This window comes from Capricornis sumatraensis, chromosome 4 (genome assembly GCF_032405125.1).
Source record: "Capricornis sumatraensis isolate serow.1 chromosome 4, serow.2, whole genome shotgun sequence".
NCBI lineage: Eukaryota > Metazoa > Chordata > Mammalia > Artiodactyla > Bovidae > Capricornis > Capricornis sumatraensis.
The window spans coordinates 132,338,472-132,354,332 of record NC_091072.1 but is presented as its reverse complement, the minus strand read 5'-3'; the positions used below and the strand labels follow the sequence as shown (position 1 = coordinate 132,354,332).

General features: G+C 40.6%; 1 protein-coding gene across 1 annotated transcript in view; it reads right to left on the bottom strand.

Annotated features, from left to right (window-relative positions):
- Positions 1–15,861, bottom strand: part of ABCC9 (ATP binding cassette subfamily C member 9) — a 159,194-nt gene that overhangs the window by 11,344 nt on the left and 131,989 nt on the right. Inside the window, exons 31-36 of the mRNA XM_068970261.1 lie at positions 15,309–15,410; positions 14,278–14,398; positions 12,520–12,650; positions 11,698–11,776; positions 8,010–8,118; positions 2,253–2,356 (exon numbers count right to left, since the gene is read on the bottom strand). Of these exons, the coding sequence (XP_068826362.1) occupies positions 2,253–2,356; positions 8,010–8,118; positions 11,698–11,776; positions 12,520–12,650; positions 14,278–14,398; positions 15,309–15,410 (646 nt within the window). The remainder of the gene's footprint in view (positions 1–2,252; positions 2,357–8,009; positions 8,119–11,697; positions 11,777–12,519; positions 12,651–14,277; positions 14,399–15,308; positions 15,411–15,861) is intronic.

Below are 15,861 nucleotides of genomic sequence, written 5' to 3'. Positions count from 1 at the left end.
GACCAGGGATCGAACCCAGGTCTCCCACGTTGTAGGCAGACGCTTTACCATCTGAGCCACCAGGGAAGTGACTTATTAATGAATCCCCAGTACTTATCACTGAGCATCTGACATAGTAGCTGAAAAGAAAACCTTGTTGCATGGATAAGTGGGTTACGTCCTCATTATAGTTTCCTTTTTTTGGTTTTCAACCACATTTTATAAACTACTTCTGTGAGTTTAGCTTAAATTCTATTTCCAAAATGATCTATTTTATTAGGATTCAAACACACTGTAGTAGGGCTCCGAGGGGCAATTTCTATTGATTATTGTCTCACTGCTTCAAATTCTTATAATTTCTCATGCTTGGGGGCTATGCATCTATCCTCCAAATTTTAATGTATATAATAAATAAAAAGGAAGCAGGAAATGATGAATGTTCTTCACTAGAGCTGGTCTGAACCAGATCATTATCAAACCATTGATGAAATCTTTATTAAAACAATGAGCATAAACAACATGCAGAGTATAAATATAATTCCTTGCTGCTTACACTGTCCCATAATTCCCAAATACTATGCTCACAATTCAAAACAGGTACATGCAGGTCTCATATTGGTGAGAAAAACTATATAGATATAATTATCTTTTCAAGTACTAATGGGGGAAGGGCAGAGTCTGAAAATCACCAGGGGATAAAGGTCTACAAGCATTATCTCAAGTAGACTTTTCAATTTTTCAAGTGCTTGCTGGATTTTCCAGAGGAGACATCAAAAATTATTATGGGAAAGTTCATCCAGACCTCTGGAATTATTCCCGTTGTCTGACACTGGCAAGGTCAGTAAAACTATCCTTGAAGATATGCTGTCTCCACTTTGTTTGTGGGATGTCTTTTCCCTCGGACTGAATTATAATCATAAAAGGTATTGTTTTTGAGTAGGCCCCACTTCCCAAATAAGCTAATAAATAAATATAATTTATTCTGTAGGTTGATAAATTAGATGGCAACAATACAATAAATTTGGCAATGCACATTAAGCATTAAAATTAGAATATCAACCATTATCTTTCTGATGCTTTCTTAAATGAGTTTAGACTTTAAGGAAAAAGAAGTCCAAAACTACAGATGTTCACTTTAATGAATGAAAGACTATATCATGAACTCTCCCTTGTTTCATTAATCATGTTTTTCTTTCATTATTCATGTTGTTCTTTTGATTTTGTTATCAATTATTTACCAGAAATTACACTACATGGTAAATAGATGGGGAAACAGTGGAAACAGTGGCTGACTTTATTTTGGGGGGGCTCTAAAATCATTGCAGATGGTGACTGCGCCATGAAATTAAAAGATGCTTACTCCTTGGAAGGAAAGTTATGACCATCCTAGACAGAATATTAAAAAGCAGAAACATTACTTTGCCAACAAAGGTCCATCTAGTCAAGGCTATGCTTTTTCCAGTAGTCATGTATGGATGTGAGAGTTGGACTGTGAAGAAAGCTGAGCACCGAAGAATTGATGCTTTTGAACTGTGGTGTTGGAGAAGACTCTTGTGAGTCCCTTGGACTGCAAGGAGATCCAACCAGTCCATCCTAAAGGAGATCAGTCCTGGGTGTTCATTGGAAGGACTGATGCTGAAGCTGAAACTCCAGTACTTTGGCCACCTCATGCGAAGAGCTGACTCACTGGAAAAGACCTGGCTGCTGGGAAAGATTGAAGGCAGGAGGAGAAGGGGATGACAGAGGATGAGATTGTTGGATGGCATCACCGACTCAATAGACATGAGTTTGAGTAGACTCTGGGAGTTGGTGATGGACAGGGAGGCCTGGCCTACTGTGGTCAATGGGGTCACAAAGAGTCAGACACGTCTGGGTGACTGAACTGAACTGAAGCTATCTCTGGGATTGAATTCATATCAGGGATCTAGAAAGATTCCATATGCCATGGAGCAACTAAGCCCATGTGCACAACCGCTGAGTCTGTGCTCTAGAGCCTGGGAGCTGTGGCTACCGAAGTCCTCACACTCTAAGGTCTGTACTCCACAAGAGAAGCCACTGCAATGAGAAGCTGGAGAACCACAACTAGCGAATAGCACCCACTTGCCACAACTACAGAAAAGTCTGTGCAGAAACAGAAACTCAGCACAGCCAAAAATAAACAAAAATAAATATAAGGATTTAGTGCTAGAACTATGCGATTCTAGAATAAAATGTAGATATGTAGAATTCATTGCTGATAGAAAAGATATTAATGCATCATTGAGAAAATATACCTAGACCTCCTGGTAGGGATTTGACCATGTTCTTCAACTGAGCAATTTCAAGAGCTTCCCAGAGTCTGTCATCCGTGCATTTGCATTCCGGATCTAAATTAAATCTGTAGGGAAAAAAAAATCAGTTAATGAATAAATTTTAAAAATGACTGTTTAATGTATGCTTGCTTATTGCCGTTCTTCCCTAAAGACGGAAATCCTATTTGTTTTGGTTATTGCTGTATGCTCAGGATCTACAACAGTGCTTAGGATAGAGCAGGCATTCACTTTATGCCTGAATATTCTTAAATTTATTTAAAAAAAATTTTACTGGAGTATAGTTGCTTTACAATGTTGTTAGATTCTGCAAAGTGAATTAACTATATGTATATGTATATATTCCTTCTTTTTCAGATTAACTTCCCATTTAGGTCACCACAGAGAACTGAGTAGAGAAAAATCGTAATTCCCAAAGATACATGCACCCCAATGTTCACTGCAGGACTATTTACAATATCCAGAATGTGGAAGCAATCTAAAGGTCCATCAACAAAGAAATGGATAAAGAACATGTGGCACATATACTCAATGGAATATTACTCAGTCATAAAAAGGAGCGAAGTTGTGTCACTTCCAGAGACACTGATGGACCTAGAGACTTGGACAGAGTAAAGTAAATCATATTACGTTCAATGTAACTTGAATAGTATCTAGCTAATTATCCCCACAGAACTAATGTTAAATATGTAAATCTATATGGAAATATACAGTGCTATTTCAGATGAGTTATGCAGTATCAACCACAGTAACAGTATTCATAATAAATATATTCAGAGATAGAGATTTCTATCATATTGCTAAATAATCTGGTACACCTAGAAGTTTTAACTGAAGTAATTTTACAATGCGGCTCAGATCATGAACTCCTTATTGCAAAATTCAGGCTTAAATTGAAGAAAGTCTTCATGATAGCTCAGTTGGTAAAGAATCTGCCTGTAATGCAGGAGACCCCGGTTTGATTCCTGGGTTGGGAAGATCCCCTGGAGAAGGGAAAGGCTACCACTCCAGTATTCTGGCCTGGAGAATCCCACAGACTGTGTAGTCCATGGCATTGCAAAGAGTCGGACACAACTGAGTGACTTTCACTCACTTCACTCACTTCTTCAGGGAAAAATGCTAGACCATTTAGGTATGCTGCTGCTACTGCTAAGTCACTTCAGTCGTGTCTGACTCTGTGCGACCCCATAGACGGCAGCCCACCAGGCTCCCCCATCCCTGGGGTTCTCCAGGCAAGAATACTGGAGTGGGTTGCCATTTCCTTCTCCAATGCATGAAAGTGAAAAGTCAAAGTGAAGTCGGTCAGTCGTGTCCGATTCTTAGCTACCTCATGGACTGCAGCCTACCAGGCTCCTCCATCCATGGGATTTTCCAGGCAGGAGTACTGGAGTGGGGTGCCATGGCCTTTTCCATTTAGGTATGACCTAAATCAAATCCCTTATGATTTTATAGTGCAGGTGACAAAGAGATTCAAGAGATTAGATCTGGTAGACAGAGTGCCTGAAGAACTACAGAACAGAGGTTTGTAACACTGTACAGGAGGCAGTGACCAAATCATCCCCAAGATAAAAATGCAAGGCAAAATGGTTGTCTGAGGAGGCCTTACAAATAGCTGAGAAATGAAGAGAAATAAAAGGAAAATGAGAAAGGGGAAGATATACTTAACTGAATGCTGAGTTCCAAAGAACAGCAAGCAGAGATAAAGAAGCATTTTTAAGTGAATAATGCAAATAAAGGAAAACAATAGAATGGGAAAGACTAGAGATCTCTTCAAGAAAATTAGAGATACCAAGGGAACATTTCATGCAAAGGGGGACACAATAAAGGACAGAAATGGCATGGACCCAACAGAAGCAGAAGAAATTAAGAAAAGGTGGCAAGAATATGCAGAAGAACTTTATAAAAAAAAATTCTTAGTGACTCAGATAACCACTAAGGTGTGGTCACTCACCTGGAGCCAGACATCCTGGAGTGTGAAATTAAGTGGGCCTTAGGAAGCATTACTATGAACAAAGCTAGTGGAGGTGATGGAATTCCAGCTGAGCTATTTCAAATCCTAGAAGATGATGCTGTGAAAATGCTACACTCAATATGCTAGCAAATTTGGAAAACTCAGCAATGACCACAGGACTGGAAAAGGTCAGTTTTCAGTCCAATCCCAAAGAAAAACAATGCAAAAGAATGTTCACACTTCTATACAATTGTGCTCACTTCATATGCCAGCAAGGTAATGTTCAAAATCCTTCAAGCTAGGCTTTGACAGTACATGAACTGAGAACTTCCAGATGTACAAGCTAGATTTAGAAAAAGCAGAGGAATCAGAGATCAAATTGTAAACATCCGCTGGATTATAGAGAAAGCAAGGGAATTCAAGAAAAACATCTTCTTCTGCCGAAATCAGATTGATTATATTCTATGCAGCCAAAGATGGAGAAGCTGTATACAGTCAACAAAAACAAGACCGGGAGGTGACTGTGGCTCAGATCATGAACTCCTTATTACCAAATTCAGACTTAAATTGAAGAAAGTAGGGAAAACCACTAGACCATTCAGGTATGACCTAAATCAAATCCCTTATGATTATACAGTGGAAGTGAGAAATAGATTTAAAGGACTAGATCTGATAGATAGAGTGCCTGATGAACTATGGAATGAGGTTCATGACATTGTACAGGAGACAGGGATCAAGACCATCCCCATGGAAAAGAAATGCAAAAAAGCAAAATGGCTGTCTGAGGAGGCCTTACAAATAGCTGAGAAAAGAAGAGAAGCCAAAAGCAAAGGAGAAAAGGAAAGATATAAGCGTCTGAATGCAGAGTTCCAAAGAATAGCAAGAAGAGATAAGAAAGCCTTCCTCAGTGATCAGTGCAAAGAAATAGAGGAAAAGAACAGAATGAGAAAGACTAGAGATCTCTTCAAGAAAATTAAAGACACCAAGGGAACATTTCATACAAAGATAGGCTTGATAAAGGACAGAAATGGTCTGGACCTAACAGAAGCAGAAGATATTAAGAAGAGGTGGCAAGAATACATGGAAGAACTGTACAAAAAAGATCTTCACGACCCAGATAATCATGATGGTGTGATCACTCACCTAGAGCCAGACATCCTGGAATGTGTAGTCAAGTGGGCCTTAGAAAGCATCACTACGAACAAAGCTAGTGGAGGTGATGGAATTCCAGTTGAGGTATTTCAAATCCTGAAAGATGATGCTGTGAAATTGCTGCACTCAATATGCCAGCAAATTTGGAAAACTCAGCAGTGGCCACAGGACTGGAAAATGTCAGTTTTCATTCCAATCCCAAAGAAAGGCAATGCCAAAGAATTCTCAAACTACCACACAATAGCACTCATCTCACATGCTAGTCAAGTAATGCTCAAAATTCTCCAAGCCAGGTTTCAGCAATATGTGAACCATGAACTTCCATATGTTCAAGCTGATTTTAGAAAAGGCAGAGGAATCAGAGATCAAATTGCCAACATCCGCTGGATCATGGAAAAAGCAAAAGAGTTCCAGAAAAACATCTATTTCTGTTTTATTGACAATTACAAAGCCTTTGACTGTGTGGATCACACTAAGCTGTGGAAAATTCTGACAGAAATGGGAATACCAGAGCACCTGACCTGCCTCTTGAGAAATCTATATGCAGGTCAGGAAGCAACAGTTAGAACTGGACATTTGCGGAGTACATCATGAGAAACGCTGGGCTGGAAGAAGCACAAGCTGGAATCAAGATTGCTGGGAGAAATATCAATAACCTCAGATATGCAGATGATACCACCCTTATGACAGAAAGTGAAGAGGAACCAAAAAGCCTCTTGATGAAAGTGAAAGAGGAGAGTGAAAAAGTTGGCTCCAAGCTCAACATTCAGAAAAAGAAGATCATGGCATCTGGTTCCATCACTTCACGGGGAACAGTGGAAACAGTGTCAGACTATTTTGGGGGGGCTCCAAAATCACTGCAGATGGTGACTGTAGCCATGAATTTAAAAGATGCTTACTCCTTGGAAGAAAAGTTATGACCAACCTAGATACCACATTGAAAAGCAGAGACATTGCTTTGCCAACAAAGGTCCATCTAGTCAAGGCTATGGTTTTTCCAGTGGTCATGTATGGATGTGAGTGTTGGACTATGAAGAAGGCTGAGCACTGAAGAATTGATGCTTTTGAACTATGGTGTTGGAGAAGACTCCCTTGGACTGCAAGGAGCTCAAACCAGTCAATCCTAAAAGAAATCAACCCTGAATATTCATTGGAAGGACTGAAGCTGAAGCTTCAATACTTTGGTCACCTGATGTGAAGAGCTGACTCAGCGGAAAAGACCCTGATGCTGGAAAGATTGCAGGCAAAAGGAGAAGAGGGCGGCAGAGGATGAAATAGTTGGATGGCATCACCAACTCAATGGACTAGAATTTGAGAAAACTCTGGGAGATAGTGGAGGACAAAGGAGCCTGGAGTGTTACAGTCCATGAGGTCACAAAGAGTCGGACAGAATTTAGCAACTAAATTACAACAATTTTACAATTAAATATTGAACAATCTTCATACATTTTCTCTTTGAGACAAGGAATATTTAGTAAAAGGTGACACATACTTTGCAATGAAGTAGATGGATTAGGGGAACAAGAGAGAAAAGAGACTGGATGGATTGATAGACATGATCTGATGGACAGTAACAGTGGACTCTCGAGTCAGACAAACTTTATTCGGAATGGCAGTTCTACCACCAACTAAGTGTATGCACTTGGCTAAGCCACAGCTTCTCTGAGATTCAAAATCCTCATCTGTAAAATGGGGACAATAATATAAACACTAGAGCAGTGCTATGAGGACTCAGTGAAGAATAGATACCTCCATTCTCTTTCTTTTCTTTCATGAGAAACTGCAAACCAGGCATGGAGAAGAATGTGGCAGCTTCTTCAGAGCAATTTGGGTGGAAAGAAAAATTGTGAGGGGTGGAAGAGAATCAAGGTATTTACCAAACTTAGTATCTGTTGAGCCCAAGCCAGACACACAAGAGACAGGCAGGACATCTGTAAGGTAGACACCTCAGAAATGTCTGTCAAGAATCACTGTCCCCAAGTAGAGAGGGGAGGGTGGTGTTTGTGGAGTTGAACAGAAGAGATGAACTTTTGGGAGGACACAAAAGATGGGCATGAGTTTGAGCAAACTCCAGGAGATGGTGAAGGACAGGGAAGCCTAGCATGCTGCAGTCCATGAGGTCACAAAGAGTTAGACATGAATGAACAATGGCACCCCACTCCAGTACTCTTGCCTGGAAAATCCCATGGATGGAGGAGCCTGGTGGGCTGCAGTCCATGGGGTCGCTAAGAGTCGGACACGACTGAGCGACTTCACTTTCACTTTTCACTTTCATGCATTGGAGAAAGAAATGACAACCCACTCCAGTGTTCCTGCCTGGAGAATCCCAGGGACGGGGAAGCCTGGTGGGCTGCCATCTATGGGGTCGCACAGAGTCGGACATGACTGAAGCGACTTAGCAGCAGCAGCAGAACAGCTGAGCAACAACAACAACAAAGGATGGGCTTCTTTAGGTTAATTCAGCCATTCTAATTGTCTCAATCCAAACTTTGACTTGACCTCATCATCCCGGTGACCACCTTTCACACCTACCTGAAAAGCAACTCTGAGTAAAACCCTCCTATGAGCCAAAGGATAAATACTGAGGTACATGAGTTTCTGTTGAAGACATCACCTACCGAATAGAACCGCTGAAGAGTATGGGATCCTGCAGAATGATTGAAAGCCTAGAACGTAGTGTGTGCAGTGGCAGTTTGGAAATGTCTATCCCGTCAATGACAATCTTTCCTGTTAAAGAAAAACAAAAATGGCAAGCCTGTAATAAAACCACAAGTAAAATAATATTTGTTTACCAATTGGAAGTGCTTTCCTAGTTCAGGATTGAAATTCAGAAGATGATGCTTTCCATGTAAGTATTAAAAACATCATGATATGCCTCTAAGAAAAATAGGCATTTTGGCAATATTTTCTTTCTTATGTATTATATTTCCTCCTAAAGGGATTTCCACTTTTTACCGTTTATGTGGTTCATAGGTACTCTTTTCCCTCAGTGGTCTTCTTTACAGTATTCCTTTATACTCTTCCCAGCTCTATTTTCCTTCATAGGATGTTCTAGTATACACATTTATTGATCTTTTGGGGGCTTCTCTGGTAGCTCAGTTGGTAAAGAATTCACCTGCAATGCAGGAGGCCCAGGTTGTCTCTGGGTGGGGAAGATCCCCTGGAGAAGGAAATGGCAACCCACTCCAGTATTCTTGTCTGGAAAATCCCATGGACAGAGGAGCCTGGAAGGCTACAGTCCATGGGGTTGCAAAGAGTCAGACATGACTTAGCCACTAAACCACCACCATAGATCTTTTTAATTGCATGGTTCAGACAGTAAAGAATCCGCCTGTAATGCTGGATACCTGGGTTCGATCCCTGGGCTGGGAAGATCCTCTGGAGAAGGGCAGGGCAACCCACTACAGTATTCTTGCCTGGAAAATCCCCATGGACAGAGGAGCCTGGCAGGCTATAGTCCATGGGGTCAGAAAGTGTTGGACACAACTGAGTGACTAAGCATAGCACTCTCCCCAAACTAGAATATCAGGTTATTGAAGACAGGCATTTTTGTCTGTCTCATTCACTCATTTATTTATTTACTTATATATTTCAAAAATCTTTTTACTTTGTAGTGGGGTATAGCTGATTAACAATATTGTGTTATATTTATTTCTAATATTTGTTTTCATTTATTTTTTGGGCACCCCAAGTGACATTGAGGCTCTCAGTTCCCTGACCAGGGACAGAATCTGTGCATCTGTAATGGAGCTCAGATGCTTAACCACTGGACTGCCCATGTTGCTCGCTCAGTCGTGTCCAACTCTTTGCAACTGTAGACCACCAGCCTCCTCTGTCCATGGGATTCTCCAGGCAAGAATACTGGTGTGGGTTGCTATTCCCTTCTCCAGGGGATCTTCCTGATCCAGAATCGAACCCGGGTCTCCTGTACTGCAGGCAGATTCTTTACCATCTGAGCCACCAGGAAAGCCCCAAGAGGAAAGGCTTCCCTGACCAGGAAACAAACCTGGGCCACACCGGTGAGGGCATCTATTTCTAACCACTAGACCACTATCAGAGAAGTCTCTTTGCTCATTTATTGATTGAGGAAAGAAAATTCTGTGACATAGGTATCAACTCTTAATAAATTTCACTGTACATGAATTTGTGCAATCTTGATGACTCTTCCTTACCTTGATAGATTTATTTTATGATCTTGTTTTGTGCAAAGATAATATTGCTCTATGAGATAAGCATGCTAAGAGAAGGATGGCAGTTAGAGTCCCTTTGCTGGATTTAGATTCAAGAGCAGGTAAGGTGGTTAGCTTAAACTTTCTTCTGGGTATAATATATTATCTACTAAAATCTCAATTGCCTAATGGTATTAAAAAGATAATCAGTCATCATAGTCCTCATGGGAGCTGAAATGATGTTTCTGAACTCATGAGACTATGGCTAATCTAATATGTTCCATCATAGTGACAGTTTTTTAATGAAAAGTTTCAATCAATTGTCTTGGATCCTGTAATTGGATTATAATGCAAATCCTACAGAAAATCCTTAAAGGATCTATGTATTATTACCAGCCATGGAAAGAGCGAGCTGCTCATCTAGAGGTGGATAGCTATCTCTTTGCTAAATCTAAGTCCCAAACTCTTCAATGACCACAGTTCAACTTTGTTGTTCATAAACTGACCTCTTTATTTCACTGAGTTGTTGTGTAGATTAAATAATGTAACCTGTCAAGTATAATAAAAATGTGAAGTACTATCACTATTATCACAATGATTAGAGATAATAATATTTAAGTAATTCTTGAGCTGATGGCTCCCCTTTCATTCAAGATGGTGTATGTGCTGGCCTATTTATAGGTCACTTAACAGACTAAATAATGTGACACATTTTTTCTAAAACAAATATTAGATTACTTCCATGTATTATACTATTAATAATTTTGCAGATGAATAAATATTTTTGTATATTGTCAGCATGTCCTTGGCACTTTATTAGCAATGGTCACCTCCTCCCAAAACATCCAACATCATTAAACCATGTTATTAAGAAGATGATAATAAGAGTCATGCACTAAAATTAAAATGTAGTTTATTTATCTCCTTTTTTTCCTTTAATGGAAAGAAATGTGCTTTTAGTTTGCAGGAAACTAGACAGTCTTTTTCTCTCTTCCTTCTTGAAATGCCACTTCCATCTGCTGTTCTTCATAATGAGTGGCCCTGTTTTCATTTTACTAATTTAATAAAATTCTTTAACAATGATTTCTAGAGCTGAGTTTAGGGCTAATAATTTTATTTCTCCAGTTCCTCTTTTTCTTTATTCCTAAACTGTTTATCTGGGATGTGTGCATGCTCAGTTGTGTCTAACTCTTTGTGACCCCTCAGACTATAGCCTGCCAAGCTCCTCTGTCCATGGGATTCTCCAGGCAAAAATACTGGAGTAGGCTGCCATTTCCTCCTCCAGGGGATCAGGGATCAAACCCATGTCTCCTGCATCTCCTTACATTGGCAGGAAGATTCTTTACCACTGAGCCACCCAGCAAGCCCATTTATCTGGAATACCTGCCTCAAACCATGGTCTGTAGGACACAATAGTAGTTGTAGTAGTAGTAATGCGTGCTCAGTCGTGACAGACTCTTTGCAACCCCATGGATTGTAGCCCACCAGATTCCTCTGTCCATGGGATTTTCCAGGCAAGAATACTGAAGTCATTCTAAATATATTTTATTATTGCAAGACTAGGTAAGTAGATAGCATATTTAAAAGCAGAGACATTACTTTGCCAACAAAGGTCCATCTAGTCAAGGCTATGGCTTTTCCAGTGGTCACGTATGGATGTGAGAGTTGGACTGTGAAGAAAAATGAGTGCCGAAGAATTAATGCTTTTGAACTATGGTTTTGGAGAAGACTCTTGAGAGATCCAACCAGTCCATTCTGGAGATCAGTCCTGGGTGTTCTTTGGAAGGAGTGATGCTAAAGCTGAAACTCCAATACTTTGGCCACCTCATGCAAAGAGTTGACTCATTGGAAAAGAGTCTGATGCTGGGAGGGATTTGGGGCAGGAGGAGAAGGGGACGACAGAGGATGAGATGGCTGGATGGCATCATCGACTCAATGGACATGAGTTTGGGTGAACTCCGGGAGTTGGTGATGGACAGGGAGGCCTGGCGTGCTGCAATTCATGGGGTCACAAAGAGTCAGACATGACTGAGCGACTGAACTGAACTGAACTGAACTGAGATAAGTAGATGTTGATTTTTTTTTTTTAAAGGAAGAGTATCACATGGCTAATGAAAAAGTTTAGTTAGGAACTCACCATCAAATATATCCACCATTCTGAAGAAAGCCAGAGATAATGATGACTTCCCACTGCCAGTGCGACCACATATGCCCACCTAAGAAAGCAACTGTCACTCAGAGAGAAGAGGACTCAGATAAAAGAAAAAAGTAGGCAAAGCATTTTTAACTTAGATAAGACACCATGATAAAACTGCAACTCTATTTAAACAGTTACACTGAAATTGTCATTCTCATCTCAGGTCTCCTTTCTGAGTTATCATTAAGATAACAGGATCTTCATCAAATCTTCAACGATTCCACTTGGACTCTTTTTTACTTCTATGTGGCTGTGTTTTTTGACCTCTGTGGCTTCATTTTTCCAATTAGTATATCATGACCTAATAAACAAGTACTCCATTTTGTCTCAGAAGTGATGATTTTATTATATAACAAAAAGTAAAACGAGTCCATTTTTCTGCACACTTGCTCTTTTTACAATAACTAAAATAAATAATTGTGGGGCCAGAGCTAGTACAAACACAAAGGTTCTCAAGGGGACATCTGGAATGGTCATGAGCCAAAAGCTAGAAATTTTGAAAAACATGCCTATTTTTCATTTTTCTGATCTTCATGGGAGATGAATGAATGGCAATACAGTTTAGAGAACGTATACTTTATCTGGATCCACTCTCTCCCTTTTCTCTTTTATGGACATAATTTGACCTATAAAGTGTAAGGAATATAATGGGAGCCCAGTGAGACGATCCTTGGCTGACATGTCTAAGGAGCTCAAGTGGCAATGGGGTGGTTCCATCTGAGGTTCTGTATGAATTAAATCAAATGACAGTAAACTCCATACCTTCTGCCCAGGTTTGATGTAAGCCTTTACGTGCTTAAGAACAGGCTTTAGGTTATTTTCATATCTGACACACAGATCATGAATCTTGATCTCCCCTTCCTGAGGCCAATGTTCTGGAACTTGAGACGGATCTGGAGGGTGGAGATGGAGTAGAGGAAGAGAGACAGAGACAGAGAGACGCAGAAAGAGGTAGAAAGAAAAGCACACATACTTATATACATTCATACATACACACATAATCACTGTTTTCTAAATTTACGGTCATACTAAGCCTACTTCTGGGTTTAAAATTTCTTTAATTAAAAGATCATATTTATTTATTTGGATTTTGGCTGCATTGAGTGGCTTGCAAGATCTTAGTTCCCCAAACAGGGATTGAACCCTGGCCTTTGGCAGTGAGAGCATGGAGCTCTAACCACTGGCCCACTAGGGAATTCCCATATGGGTTTTTTTTTCTTTTAATTAACATTACATTCAGAGTAAAAGTCTCTTGATTAAGAACTTTAAAAATAGTTTTTGTGTGTTTGTTTTGGAGCATTAACGGGCATCACGTCTCTCAGCACTCTATTGCTCAATTCTATTCCTGGTGGTTCATCTGTCAGTGAATTCATTTGTTCAGCCTGCTGGTCCTCAAACATTTGAGTGATTCAGATGTGAGAGGTGTTATGCAGGGAACTGAGAGGGAAGACATGCCTCAAGGTGCTCAGTGTGTCCCAGGGGACCGCATGCAAGTGAGTTAGCCCCTATAGGACTGCACGCAGAATCACATGATGGAGGCTGACCCAAGGTGCTCTGGGAGCAGAGATGGTGGCAGCCCAGGAGTTCCAGCAGGGTTTCAAGAGGAGATGGTGCCTGAGATGGATCTTAAAGGATAAGAGGTGGGGAAATTTGTTTCATGTAAGAAAGAGAGAGAGAGAAGAACAAAGATAAAAAGAAAGCATACCATGCTGGTATGGCCAGAGTGAAAGGTATGTAGGTGGATGATGAAGGATGAGACTAGATAGGTGAGGAAAGATTGACTAATGAATGGTTGCATGTCCCTAAAGAGCTGAAGAGGTATTGAAAGATTTAGGCAACAGAATGCATATTAAGCATGAGATTTGCAGTTAAGGAAGATTATTCTGTCCTCAGTATTGAATTTCCTGCCAGTTTGATTCCAGCAAGGCTAAGAATCTTGGTTGTTTTAAGATCTAAGCTCCTTGGCATCTAAATCAATACGCTCTTGAGAAAAAGAATACAGTAGTTCATACTTGAGGTTGGTAATTAATATAATAAAGCCCAAATATCTTTATGCCATTGCCTGTGTGCTCAGTCGTGCCTGACTCTTTGTGACCCCGTGGACTGCAGCCCGCCAGGCTCCTCTGTCCATGGGATTTTCCAGGCAAGAGTACTGGAGTGGTTGCCAGTTCCTCCTCAAGGGGATCCTCCAGACTCAGGGATTGAACCCAAGCCTCCAGAGGCTTCTGCATTGGCAGGGGGATTCTTTACCACTATGCCACCTGGGAAGCAGGTATTTTTATAATTCTCTCTAAATATTACTAGGTAAATCTGGACTCTGGTTGTATCTAAGATTTTTTCAGGCCTAAATAATCACATCTTTTCAGATGCAGTTGTACCCTATCAGGCAAAGTCAAGATGAAAGAGGATTCTCTGGCTATTGAAATGGAAAACAAAATCAAAACTGACAATGTGCCTGACACACAACTAATATTCTTAAATAACTATTTAGGTGAAACACCATAATATTCAGAACAATACCCATGGTGCCTTCATAATTCTCAGACTCCATAGTCAGGAAACTGTTCACTTTCTTCACTGCGCCCATCTGGACCTCCACATCAGCCAAGTTCCTCACGACCCAATTCAAATAATTGGTTATCTGTGTCAGGTGACAAAAACAATGAGCACATAGCAAGTAAAGTAACAGTTTTTGTGAACACTGGATATCAGGGGATAGGATGACTTGGACTGTTCATGTGGGTACAGTTCATAAACGCTATAGGTTATCAGAGATCAGAGAGGATGTCATGGGCTAATGCTGGCAAAGGAGGCTCTTCTTCAGTGGTCCTCTAATGTCATTGATTTGTGGACTATCCTGACTTCCTTACCCAGTGGATAGTTGTATGGTTCCACTTACCTCATATATATTCACATGGGAGTTGAAGTGAAAGTGAAGTGAAAGTCACTCAGTCGTGTCTGACTCTTTGCGACCCCATGGACTATACAATCCATAGGGTTCTCTAGGCCAAAATACTGGAGTGGGTAGCCTTTCCCTTCTCCAGGGGCTCTTCCCAACCCAGGGATCGAACCCAGGTCTCCTGCATTGCAGGCGGATTCTTTACCAGCTGAGCCACAAGGGAAGCCCAAGAATACTGGAGTGGGAAGCTATCCCTTCTTCAGCGGATCTCCCCGACCCAGGAATTGAACCAGAGTCTCCTGCATTGCAGGCAGACTCTTTACCAACTGAGCTATCAGGGAAGCTCACATGGGAGTTACTGTTCCTAAATGGGTGGTGAGCAACTCAGGACAAGAATCCCAAACAACCTTGGGAGAACTCTGACCACAGTGTTTGAGGAGTTTCTAAAAATTGATTCAAAATGTCAGAAATGAATCCATGCCATCCTAAAACACCGGGTTTAGGCCCAAATCTACTATTATCTGCAGGCTATCATCTTGTTATGAATTTCCAACTAGTCCTCTAACATCCACGAATAAGAGTTGATGATAACTGCAGAAAGTACCTCAAGTGCGGTACAAAGAGAGAGAGAGAGGTTTTCATCCATACTTACCGTAAGTGCATACAGAAGACCTAAGCCTACCAAGCCGGAATTGGAAGACCCACTAATGGATGCAATAGATGCAGTGAGGACAATGCAAGCGCCCAGATAATCCTAAAAGAGAGTGAGAAAAAATGTTAAAAGATTTTCCCTAAGTTCTTAAAGCCAAGGATCTCGATCAACCCAGGTGATCACTAAGAGAATAGACGTTACTCATGGCATGTCCTGTGAGGTTTCAGAACAAGGTTACAGAAGGTAGGGAAGAATAATAACTCACAGTCTTAGGGCTGGAAGGGAAGTGATGCAAGGCTCTGATTATATCTGAAAGCAGATAATTCTTTCAGAGATGGTAACTATCTGGTCAGAAATTAAGCTGCAATTTTTGGCACGACCAGGATCAGATGAAAGATTTTCTTTCTTTCTTTCTTTTTTTTCTTATCTACTGCATTTTACCAAATAAGCAATTATTTTTAACTTAACTTTCTACCTTGAATTTCATGTGCACTTATACCAGGGTTGGGATTAGCTCTCTTATATGTGAGAAGGCAAATGGCAACCCACTCTA